The following is a 12143-nucleotide window of genomic DNA, read 5'->3' as shown; positions in this document are numbered from 1 at the left end:
ATGCAGAGGCTCACAGAGGACCCGTAGGTACCATTTGGGCACCACGTCCTCACTGGGGGTGTGTGTGTGCAGAGGCTCACAGAGGACTAGTAGGTACCATTTGGGCACCACATCCTCACTTGGGGGGGTATGCAGAGGCTCAAAAAGGACTCGTGACTCGGTCCAGGTGATTTTGCAAGTGAATGGAAAAATGAGACTGGCACTAAGCTGAGTACCCTCAGAGCGCACGCTAGCTCTCCCAAGAGCCGCCTCATAAAGGCGAAGTCCATGTTCTGTGTTAGCTCAGGTAAGCTTCCTTCTCCAAGGCCTCATTCAGAGGCTGTTCCTTCCATCAGCTCTGTTTGGACCTTAATAGTTCTGTGCATAGGAGGGTGGTGAGGCCCTTCTTGAGTCACTTTATAGATTTATTAGTGTGCATTTTGCATGGATTTTTAAATGCAGTGTCTATTAACTATTAAGCAAGTTCCAAAATTACCATAAAATCAGTCATTTTCTTTCTGTTTTAATAAGATGGACTTATTTTAATGTCACACTTAAGATATTTTACATAAAGAGTTCTTCCTGAAATTATGATGCATCAGTTTGCAATTAAAAGCACAAAGCCAGTGATACTTGAAGAGTATATAACATCATGATATGAGTCATGTTTTATTATTTGTACTGAAGGGACTGAAGAACAGTTATTATTGATTTATAAAGGGAGAGCTGATTAAGGAACATTCGGCCAGCCCTGTGACGACATTGGAATTTTTAATTGCTGAACTATTGTATTGGCTGTGTAGTATCTCTTAGATAGTTTCATGATTGCCTAAAATTATCCTGGTCTGAATGTCATATCAAATTGGGAGGACAAAAGGAGTTTGAAAGGATAATGTTATCGAATGCTTTAATCCTAATTGCCATGTATTAATTTTTTCTCCTTTTTTTTGCTCCCCATAGGAGAAAAATTCAAAGTGGAAACAAGGACCATTGCTGTTGACTTTACATCAGAAGATATTTATGATAAAATTAAAACAGGCTTGGCAGGTCTTGAAATCGGTGTTTTAGGTTTGTATTTTTGCCACATTTATAAATTCTTGCATATATTACTTACTATGCCTTTATTTTCTCTACATACAGATATTAGGCATTTAGTGAATAATATAACTAGTCAGAAGAAAATTGTCTTATTAATACAATTGATCATTCAGTGATATTAGTCCATATGTGTTTGAATCTTCATGTTATGTATATATTAACTAATACTATACAACTTTCCGTTCTTTTCCTGACTGCTCTATTCCCATTCTCTTTCTTCCTATATATTCCTAGATAGCTGTAATACCCTTGAAGATAGTTGATATCAAGATATTTAGATTTAAAAACAATAAATAAAGAACACTTTTATTAGCCTTTGGTTTATTATGGCCTCCCTGAAAAATGTTTACGACACTTATTTCCTCCTAGTCTTAACCCCTCATGAAAAGTTTAATGCCATGACGCATTGTATATCGGTGCTTTGTACAGAAAAACCAGGATTGCTAGTCATACCAAATTCTGTTCCCTCTGGGGATCTGTACTTTAGCTGAAAACCCACGGTTTCCACAGGGTGATGCCCTAGGCACTTGAGAGGGAATGGCATAAGTCAGTGACCAGTGTGCTATGTGGTTTTTCCTAAGTCTTCTGTTCTTTGTCCCTCCTCATTTGTGTTAGCAAAAATGAGATAATGCAAGACATTAAACTTCGTTATGGAAAAGAGTCTCCAGAAAACATTAAGAGAAAAAAATGGCCTTTTATAAATTTCTCACAGTTCTTTGAGAGTCAATTCTAGAAATAGGGCCTCGAGTCCAGAAAAGCCGCTTCCGCACCAACTCCTTGTGTCCTGTTTCCTAAGTAGTGCAAACTAGGCAGCTGCTCTTGTTTACTTTATTGGCTCATAAAAGGAAAGTAAATGAAGAGGAAAAAATTTCTAATGTTTCCTAAAGTTTCTAGACTTAGAGACTCAACACCCCATGTTGTTAAAAATCAGTTATACATTGTAGGCCTAAATAGTACTGTGATATGTTTGGTTAGTCCTGGCTTTGTGCTCTCTCTCTCGTCCCTGTCCCCCATCTCCATGATCTCCGTACCCACAACTACTCCCTGGCTTACTGGAGAAGCACTGGGTAAATGATAGATGACAATTTTCAATGTTTCCTAAAATTTGTTTACTCATAGACTCAGCCACCTTTTCATCCTATAGTTTTTGCCTTTTATGTCTCCATGTTCTTTGCGAAATACATACATTATGAGAAGTCTTTCATAAGTTCTTCCTTGGTGTAGACCTGGGATCCTTTAAGTTCTGCTAACATCCATAAAAATCTTGGCTCTTTCTAACCTTCCAGAATAGCGGCTGTAATGTAGTAGTTAGTATAGACACTGCCGTGCTTTATCCCAGCCCCATGATGGACTAGGGCCCTGATAGTGAACCCATTAGAGCTTTCAGTGCTGTGGCACACGTGCCCCAGGTTTGCCACCACTGGACTAGGAAATGAAGCTGAGGTGGACAGGAAGGTGGCTTGAAGTCCCTTAGTGAAAGGTAACTGCAGGTGTCATTATTTGCCTTGAACTTGTGTTACTGGAGAATGACTTACTTTTAGAGGTACAATTCTTCACATTTGTTCTTAGCACTGTAAATTTTAGCTGTCATTCACTGGGGGACAGAGAAACTATAGATACTCTTGGATTAGAGACAGAAAGTGTTGGTCATCAGGTTGGTGCGAGCTCAGGGTTCTACAAGACACTCTTCAGCTGATCTTTCTTGACCCAGAACTGTGTACAGAAAGACTGAGGTTAGCCACACTGGATAGATCTGTTAAGAATTAGAGAGTACAGGAACGTGTTCCTCAAGTATCTTGTTGCTGTTTCTAGGATTCTGGCACTTACATAAAACATCGATATTTAGACATAAGGACTGCTGTTTTCCCAGGCCCTTTGTGCTGATGGTTCCACTGTTCTTATATTCTGGCTCCTTAGTTACATTGCTACGGTGGCTTGGTAGTTTGTACCCCTCTTCGTTCATTCATTTATTTATTTGTCAGTCAGTAAATTAGAGGTACAACAATGAACAAGGAAAGCATTGTTTTTGTACAGTGTTCTAGTAGGAAAGAACAGTGAACCAAACTGTTAGCTGCTGTGTTTGCAGAAGGACAGAGCAGATGAAAGCATAAATGGGATGGAGGAGCCAATAGAGGGAGAAAAATAGTGACTTGGGCTGGCCTATGGGTAGGAAAAGGGAGGATACCAGCAATGTGTAAGTACACGGAGCAGCATGTTGTGAGGGACACAGGCAGGATGAAGAAGGAGGGAGTCATGGCTTCCGGGTTCTGGCTGAAGCATCTGCACCAGTAAGATCATGTACTAAAATGAGGAGCCCTGGAGGAAAAGCCTGTCTGGACTTGAGTATGTTTAAGTTTGGGTTTTTTCTAGAATGTCCAAGGGGGACACGGGTGATGGGTGGGGCCTGTAGGCCCAGGCTTCCGGAGAGCTTTAGCCTGGAGTCCAGCTGGGAGGGAGATCGGTCACCTAAGAGGGTAATTTCCATGGAGAGAAGTGCGACTGGAGATTGCCCAAGGAGAACACAGAGGATGTGAAGAAAGATGGAGACAGCTCTTCCGAGTTCCCTTTGCTCTCATCAAAGGCCGCCTGGAATGGATAGCACAGAGGAGGCCTCCTTCCTTGTATGAGTTCAGTAGGCTCTAACAGGGCCCACATAAATAATAGGAATTTTTGTAGTAGCCACATTTTTAAAAAGAGTAAAAGAAACAGATGAAGCTAACTTTAATAATGTGTTTTATTGAACTTCCTATATCCAGGACATCACTTTAGCATGTAGTCAATAAAAATTTGTGTAAATACCTTGTCTCCTTTTTGCCCTATGAAGTCTTCAAAGTCTGCCATGTTGTCCTGCACTTGTAGCGCGTCTCAGTTCTGCCTGGGCCCGCATGTGCAGTGCTCGGTAGGCCTTGTGGCTCACGGCTGCGGCTCTGGACTGCGCCACTCTGCTATCCTGGCCAGCTCTCGTCTTCCATTTGTGTGACGGAGATAAATACAATTTCTAGATTTTTCCTATACTTTTAAAACAGCAGATCCCAACCAAGGGGCAATTGGGTAACATCTGGCAATATTCGGTGGCAGTATTGTCACCACGTGGACAGGCAGGGTGGGGGTCGTCATAGCCCCCAGTGGGCAAAGGCTAAGGGTGATGGTACGCATTCCACAGCTCAGAGGACAGACAGCCTTCCACAGTGACTGGCCTAAAATGTCACAGTGCTGTGGTGGAGAGGGCCAGCCTTAAGTCACTGTCATTAGCCAGCGCTCCTGGAGTACTTAGTGAAACATGCACAACTTTAGTTTCTACTTCTCGTTGGTTACAAATCAATAATAAAAATAATTGTAGCTTTCATAATCCTTGAGAATGTATAGTAGTATTGTCTTAGTTTCTTTTCTCATGACTGAGACAAAATACCGGACACCTAAGATAGAAGAAGGTTTATTTAGCTCACATTTGTAGAGATCTCAGTCCATCATCGGCTGGCTCCCAGGCTGGGTGGCATGGCAGAGAACACTTCATGGCCCCACAAAGCAGCGAAAGTAACCAGCTGTGTGTGTGTGTGTGTGTGTGTGTGTGTGTAATACAAGCCTCTTTCTGTCCCCTGTATTGTACCCAGGCTACTGGGATTAGGGCAATGCCAATCCAATCAGTGGGTTGATCCAGCAATCACCCACCCTTAATCCCAACACTGCAGTGCTAGTCAGTCACGCACTCGAGAGCCCAGGAGGGAGAGCCCTCCAACCACCTGACGCTTCGGGGGCAGAGGTAGACACAAGCCCTAATACAGTACCTTCATGGACATATCTTACTCGGTGGGGTCTAGGTTCGGTTTTCCTTGTGCACTGCATTTTATGTTTCTACTAGGTCATATTTCAACTTGAATCTTAGTTCCTTCCTGGTGTGGGTATAATTCTAGAGCTTGTGAGGAGAGGCTGGTGGTATACATGTTTTCTTTCTGGTTACCTGTTTTTTTATTCATTTATTTTTTGGCAGAACCAGGGATTGAACTCAGGCCCTTGGACTTGCCAGGCAAGCGCTTATTCTACTGAGCTATCTCCCCAGCACCTTGGTTACCTGTTTTTAGCTCCTTCAGTTTTTGTCCTTTTTCCTCTATCCCCCTTCAGATTCCACATACTTCTCCCTGCCCTTTTCCGGTCAAGCCTGAATCATCTCATTTAAACCTTACCTTTATAGTTGTACTGTATGTAGCTTCTGCTGTATTGACCTAGCAATCCATAAGAAGTCATAGGAAAAAATTATTTTCTACTGAATTTTAAACTAGTGATGATAAAAAGAGAAATAAATTTCCAATATATGCTCAATTTATTTGAATAGTGTTAAGCATAAGACTAAATTCATTGCTTAATAAAGCAAATTAGTATTTTCAGAATTACAAAGGAAAATGCTAAAGCCCTTTGTCACGAAAGAAACATTGTTTTCAATGAGATAATTGGAAAGAAAATAGCCCCAAATTATGTGAATTTATCCTGAAAGGTCACCATGACTTGATGAGACTATAAATGCTGAAGGTTGAGAAGTTGGATTCTTAATGCTATTGTGTGAGAAAAAGTAAGCATCTGCTGTCTTCTTTCAGGCGAATGCCAAAAAGTAGAGATTTCAGCAAGCTTATGAAGCTTCAGCTATTTAGGAAAAATGACACCCGCACTTCTTTGAATAGGAAAATAATTGGTTAACACAGTGTAATTGCCGAAATGCTTGCTGCATCCGCAGGAAGGACTCATCTGTGCTTCAGATTGCTCTGGAGCACCTCGCGCGATGTGTCACAGGGAGGTGTCCTTCACCAAGGCTGTGGGAGTAGCCTTGGATTTGAAATACACCCCAGACAGTGCTTCTTTCGAATTTCACCACTGTGACTTTTCAACTTTATAAAAGTGAGATTATTCTCAAAGAAAAATCATGGTTCCTTAATTTGTGGTCCTTTTTGTAAAAAAAAAAATGAACCACACCTCTATTTGAGTTTTTACTGCACCCTTGACGAGAATTCTCCCATGGCAAATGCTTTCAAGGTCCTCTTCACCCAGCGCTGTGATTTGTATCCCTGTAGAGTGGAGAGTCAGTTGGTAATGGATGGTCTGTATTGTCATCCGGGCTTACTGTCCTCAGGCTTATTTGTCATCCATGTAACATTTTCGGTCTTACCCACACACATTGCTCATGATTTTAAGAGGCCTCATTGTAATAAGAATAATATGTATAGACAGTAATGCTGCAATAAGCCTTATTATTCTCTTCCTATGACCTTTTTAGTGACTACTTGCTCCACTAATGTACTCAGTGAGTTATTTTTAAGTTAGTATTTTTCTCTTTCTCCCAGCTCATCGCTAGCTGTGTTATCCTGCCCATGCAACCTCTGTTCCCACTAGACGTTGAAGATTTGGGGCAACATTTGTATTCCCCTTCTTCCTCTAATGCCTGTGTTTCCTACAGTAGTCTGGGATAGAGAATAATAAAATACAAATGCTGTGTGTATCACCCTAAAGATTGAGCAGAGACACTCATCAGAGTTAAGGTCAGTTAATTCTGTCTCTGTGTACACCAAACTTTTCAGTTTTCTTTTAAACAAAATCCAGAAGTAAAGATAAGCTTCTCTAGTGCATGGTTTTAAAGCCGAGAGAGTGTGACAGGAAGATAATGTAGACTCTCTGTGTTTATTCTTTATCATAGTTTGTATCTTAGCAGACATTACACATGAAAATACTTTCTAGAAGAGACTTAAAATTCTCTTTATGTGGCAAGTAAATATATCAGCTTATTTCCATGTTAAATACACAAATCTTACAAGGTTTTATGTATAAAATTTTTCACATCTTCCTTTTCTCTCACTTTTCTTCTTCCTCTTTTACCCCCCCCCACCAGAGTGAAATGCATATTAAAAAATGACGAGCTTTTTGTCTGGCTTTGAGTCTAAACTGTAGATGCTTCTTTTTTCAAGGGGAAAAAAATCTATTTAAAAATATTTAAGAACTCTCTATTTCAGAATGTTGGAAATGGTTTTCTGACATGACTTGAGAATGCACTAAAGGAAACCTGCGTGTGTTTATTTGGACCTTGGTAATTTATTGTACAGTGCATGATCATTTTTGTTTTAGCCTCAAAATTCGGTTTACAGGAAAACCCTAAGACCATGAGGCGATTGTGACATCTTATGAATTTGTTTGAGCCCTGGCATTATTCATACGGGGGTGAGGTATTGCTGAAGGTCTTAGATTTTGTTTTTTAATTCATTAAAACAATTTCTTTAGCCAGTTTTCATTTACTGTGTCAATAAAAACACTGCTAAAACTTGAAGCCCTAAAACATAAGGCAGTTTATTCATTCATTTTTCTATAGTAAAATTCAATTTTTTATAAAGTCTATTTCTAAAGAAATCTAGAAAAGGTAAATTTGCAACAATTTTAAAGCTCCAATTTTTAGATGGCTCAGAGAAAATGAATATAACCATGAATAATAGTTCTTTGATGTCATCATCAGAAGTCTGCATGCAAATGCCCTGAAGTCAAAACACCTGCCTTTGGTTTTCCAGGCACTACTGTGTTTTCCCCAAAATAAGACCTAACCAGAAAGTAATCAGCCTGGAAAGCTAGACATCAAAAATACCAGCTGCGGTCAGCCTATCCTTGCCTCGTATGGAGTAGCAAGAGAATACTGAAATCGTTTGCTGCACGACACTGGCCATCACCATGGCAACGACTAGCTGCAGCTCACTTTTCATTGGGGCTTAATTTTGGGGAAAGACGGTATTACCGCTGGCCATTTAGGCAACATCAGCTTTCTCCTAAGTTCTGTATTTAGAGGAAGCATCATTGGTTTATGTAATAAAATGCACAGTTTGGGAGTTTATGTACTATTTGACAGCATATAGATTGGTTTCAGTGTCTTATAATGATTTATTATTATTATTTTTGTATTTAGTGCAGGATCTCACTACGTAGATTGGACTTGTAGTGATCTTCCTGTTTTCAGTCTCCGAAGCGCTGGGATTACAGGCACGCACCAACATGCCCAGTCTCAATTGCCATCTCAGCACACCCCGGGCAGGGCCGGGCATGGCATGCCGGGGATCGAACCCCCAGCCGCTGCACTTTGCTTAAGGAGGCGCTTTATTTACAGTGATTTTTGAAATTCGCATGTATCCCATTTGTTTAAGTGGAAACCATAGGGGCTGGTGAGATTGCTCAGTGGTCTAAAGCACCTACTTGGAACAAGCTTAGCAAAGCACAGGGACCACGGTTCAATCCCCCAGCACCACATGCCAGCCAGCCCGCCCCCTGGTGGGCTGAGCTGGCCACACACACACACACACACACACACACAAATAAATAAAATTAAAAAAAAAAAAAAAAGTGGAAACCATACCCAAAACCTCTTAAAAAAAAATTTAGTGCTGGCCATTAAAAACCGTCCTACTTGCTGCTGTGTTGCAGAAGTTAAAATGGATATTGCTAAAAATGCCTTCTCTTCAAGTGTTGCAATATGAACTACACCGAGGCTATGTGTTGACATTTTGACATGTGTGATGAACCCAGGTGAAGTTGCTCATAGAATGGTTAAAACTTTATTGAAAATAACTAGACACTTGCATACCAGTAACTGACTTTATAGACCTGCAGGGTCTATACTATCCCTTAGAATAAACATTTACCATTTTCCTGATACTTAAGAGACAGTCATATAATCTTTTCTGCATATTCCTATCAAAATTATTTCTAACTTTAATAAGAACATGAATGTATGCGTTTGTTTATATTTACCATTATGCAGTATTTATTTAAAAGTTGATTTAAAAAATTTTCATATATCTACACCTTAACTTGTGGTTTCGTCATATTTTAAATAGCACTAAGCCAGTGACCCTTGCTGCCCTGTACCTACTATATTTTAATATAAAACGAATTCCAATTGGACAAAAAAGGACAAATTAATTCTGTAACAAACATCAACTACTATAAATCAAGTTCATTCTGGTCATGACATGCAGTACTTTAAAGAAATATTTTTTAAAAATTCAAAAGTATAATTAGCTATTTGAACTAGCTGGCTTCTGCATGCAAACTCCCAAGTAATTGGGTCAAAGGATCAGAGAAAGAGGAATCCTTCCAGGCCTGGGAGAGGGGACGAGGGGCAGCAGAAGCGCAAGGAGACAAACTGGTCTAGGGTTGCTGGAGGCAAAGGAGATGGGCACAGTAGGTAAGCATGCAGCTTCCTTTCAGTTGACTAAGGAAGGTAGCCGTAGAAGAGTCATCCTACTTCTTTAGAGGACTCAAGCTATAGATTATTGTCTTTGTTGTTTTCAGGAGCTTCCTCAATTGGAATTTGGTTTTAAATTGTTCTCTTTTAGAATACAAATACCTCAAGGGCCAGGGGTGTTTATCATTTTCATCTTTTTAAAATGATTCAGCTTATTGCCTGTCTACTTCTTACTGCTTGTTTCCCAGAAGAAATGGCTATGTCAGTGAAGAACTGGGACGGTCACCTTGAGTGGAGAAGCATGGACTTAAAGGGGAAGATGTAGGTGTGCACGGGCAGCCAGATGGGTTCTGAGGTAGGGGAATGGCAGAAGAGCCAAGTACAGTTTGTTGAGAGAACATCAAAGAGAAATTTCCTGTCCTTGGAAATACCCTTCTCCCCTTTGTTCCCCTGAAACTCAAGTGTGCAAGGCCCAGGCTCCAGAAAGAACCGTCTGTTCTATTGTAGGACAGGACCGGAGGACCATGAGAGCCGATAGTTTGGGGAGGAGGCAGAGTTTCTCTGTCAGTGCCAGGACATGATTTCTGTGTCTTTGAAGGCCTAGGCTACTTCTAAAACTTTGCTTTTATAATATTGTATCACATTCCTAACCACTCACTGTTAGCACAGATGCCATACACTCCAAAGCAGGGTTTTCAATAAGACTGTACTCCCTTCAAACGCCAATTGAAAGTTTGGGGGGCCTAAGCCATGAACTCTTGACTAGTGGACTGTGCATTTCTGGATTCCCCTGGCTCTGTCAACTTCAGCAGTTTAGCTAGAGCCATTGGCAGCGCTTGGGGAAGTGCTGTATTCATGATTTCTGCTTCGTTGTGAAGGGTATAAAGTAGACTCAGCCACCTAAGGCAACATAGGGCATGTTCTGGGAGGGTCCTGAACGCAGAGCTGCCCCTGTTGCCTTTCCCTGTAGCTTCAAGACACCCTCCTGGCATGCCAGTGTGTACCCCAACCAGGAAACAGTGGGCTTCGGTGTCCACAGAGTTTTATTGGGGTTTCATCATGAAGTCATGATGGGTCGAATCATCATCCATAGCCCTCCTCCCTTATCTGAAAGCTGAATTGGCTCAAAGCCCCACCTCTGTTCACATAGTTAATCTTTTTAGGTCACCAGTCTCCATTTTTAGTTATCTTGTTAGCACAGACTCCAGTATGACCCCAGGGTCTGCTGTTAAGAACATAGACACTACTGCCAGGGAATTCCTGGGCTTTAAAACTGTGTCTCTTTTCACAAAAAACAGACAAATTAGTGTATAGCACCTTTTCTTTCCTATTTTCAAGAAGTATTCTTGGGATACAGTGTGATGTTTCAATATATATAATACACCATGTGTATTATCAGGATAATTTGTATAGCTGTCACCTGAAATGCTGATTCATTGTGTTAGGAACATTGAAAATGTTATTTTGAAATATATAAGGAACTGTTGTCAACCATAGTTACCCTCCTGTGCCTCAGAACCTTGGGAGTGATTCCTCCTATCCTGCTACATCCTTGTGTTTATTAATCATTTTCTCCGTTGCCCCTTCAAATTACTTTTCCTAGCCTTTGGTAGCCACTGTTGTTCTTACCTGTTTATTAACTTATTCCCTTAATTATCCATATGCAATTTCATTAAGCAAAATTCTAGAGCTGTGGCAGTGAATGCAATGACCATTGTTTCTCCGCTTAGGGAAGACAACCATTGAACAAGTAGTTGCGAGGTGATGTAACAGCGAAAGGGAATGTTGGAGAGATAAGGCCATCCTCAAGAGTCTCCCTGAGTGTGCAGGTTGAAACCCAAAGGCCAACTGAAAAACACTGGGAGAAGAGATGTGGGAAGGATTCCTGGGTGGGAAGGAGAAATGCTTGGTATGTTGGGACTGACGGGAGCCTTAGGAACCTGGAGCAAAGATTTCAGCAGGCACAGAAGCAAGAGAGGAGCTGAAGATGAACTGGAGCCAGATCTGGAAGTGGTAGAAAACTAGGTTAATCCATTTGGGCTTGTTAAAGAAAGCTTGAGTCAAACTACATTTCACAGTTGCTTTGCATACAGACTGCCTTCACAGCAAAGGTAGAACGCTGCTCTCTGTGTATGAGGGCAGCATTTGTGGACAGAAAATGGAGCAGAGGTGCCTAAGCAGCTCACCTCCTGACTGCGCCGTGCTTACCTGGCTCAGACATGGTCTGATCAGTTGGTACCTGTGATGGAGTCGCAGCCAAGGCTGTCTGCTGAGACTCACCTGTTGGTTACAAAACCAGAGTCCACATAAGCTGAGTTGTCATTTGTTATGCAGAGACTCAAGGTGTGGTAGCATCCTCAGGTCAAATTTAGTTTAACACTTGGCTGGAAGTACAGTGGGAAACCACTGTAGAATTTAAGCATGAGTTGTGAACATTAGAATTTTAGAGAGAGCCTTCTGACTGCCGAGTGGAGGGAGGTGAGGATTCAGCAGGGAGACCAGTAAGGCTGCTTCAGCTGGGAGAAGTCATTGTTAACATTCACTAATCACTTTCAGTCAACCAGGCACCGTGCTAATGAATCTCATTTAATCCTCAACAAATCCAATAAAACAGTTACTAGTATTTCTATACCCATTTTACAGACAAGAAACATACTTAGAAATTAATTTCATTATCCAGAAGCAGACAGTTAGCAATTAGCAACTTCCAGGTTCTGCCTTAAATTGGATGGAATTTCATTTCTTTTCTTTTCTTTTTTTTTTTTTTTTTTTTGCGATTGAACACAGGCCCTTGTGCTTGCAAGGCAAGTGCTTATTCTACTGAGCCATCTCCCTGACCCCAAAAGATATTTTTTTTTTTTTT

At 41.0% G+C, this 12143-nt stretch overlaps 1 protein-coding gene across 1 annotated transcript in view; it reads left to right on the top strand.

Moving 5' to 3' along the window:
- The window catches only part of Hsd17b12 (hydroxysteroid 17-beta dehydrogenase 12), a 173898-nt gene that overhangs the window by 103513 nt on the left and 58242 nt on the right, over positions 1–12143 (top strand). Inside the window, exon 4 of the mRNA XM_004627027.3 lies at positions 940–1047. Within this exon, the coding sequence (XP_004627084.1) occupies positions 940–1047 (108 nt within the window). The remainder of the gene's footprint in view (positions 1–939; positions 1048–12143) is intronic.

The sequence above is a fragment of the Octodon degus genome, unplaced genomic scaffold (assembly GCF_000260255.1).
Source record: "Octodon degus isolate 3935 unplaced genomic scaffold, OctDeg1.0 scaffold00018, whole genome shotgun sequence".
Taxonomy (NCBI): domain Eukaryota; kingdom Metazoa; phylum Chordata; class Mammalia; order Rodentia; family Octodontidae; genus Octodon; species Octodon degus.
The sequence above is the reverse complement of the archived record's forward strand: the minus strand, read 5'-3'. Positions and strand labels throughout refer to the sequence as shown.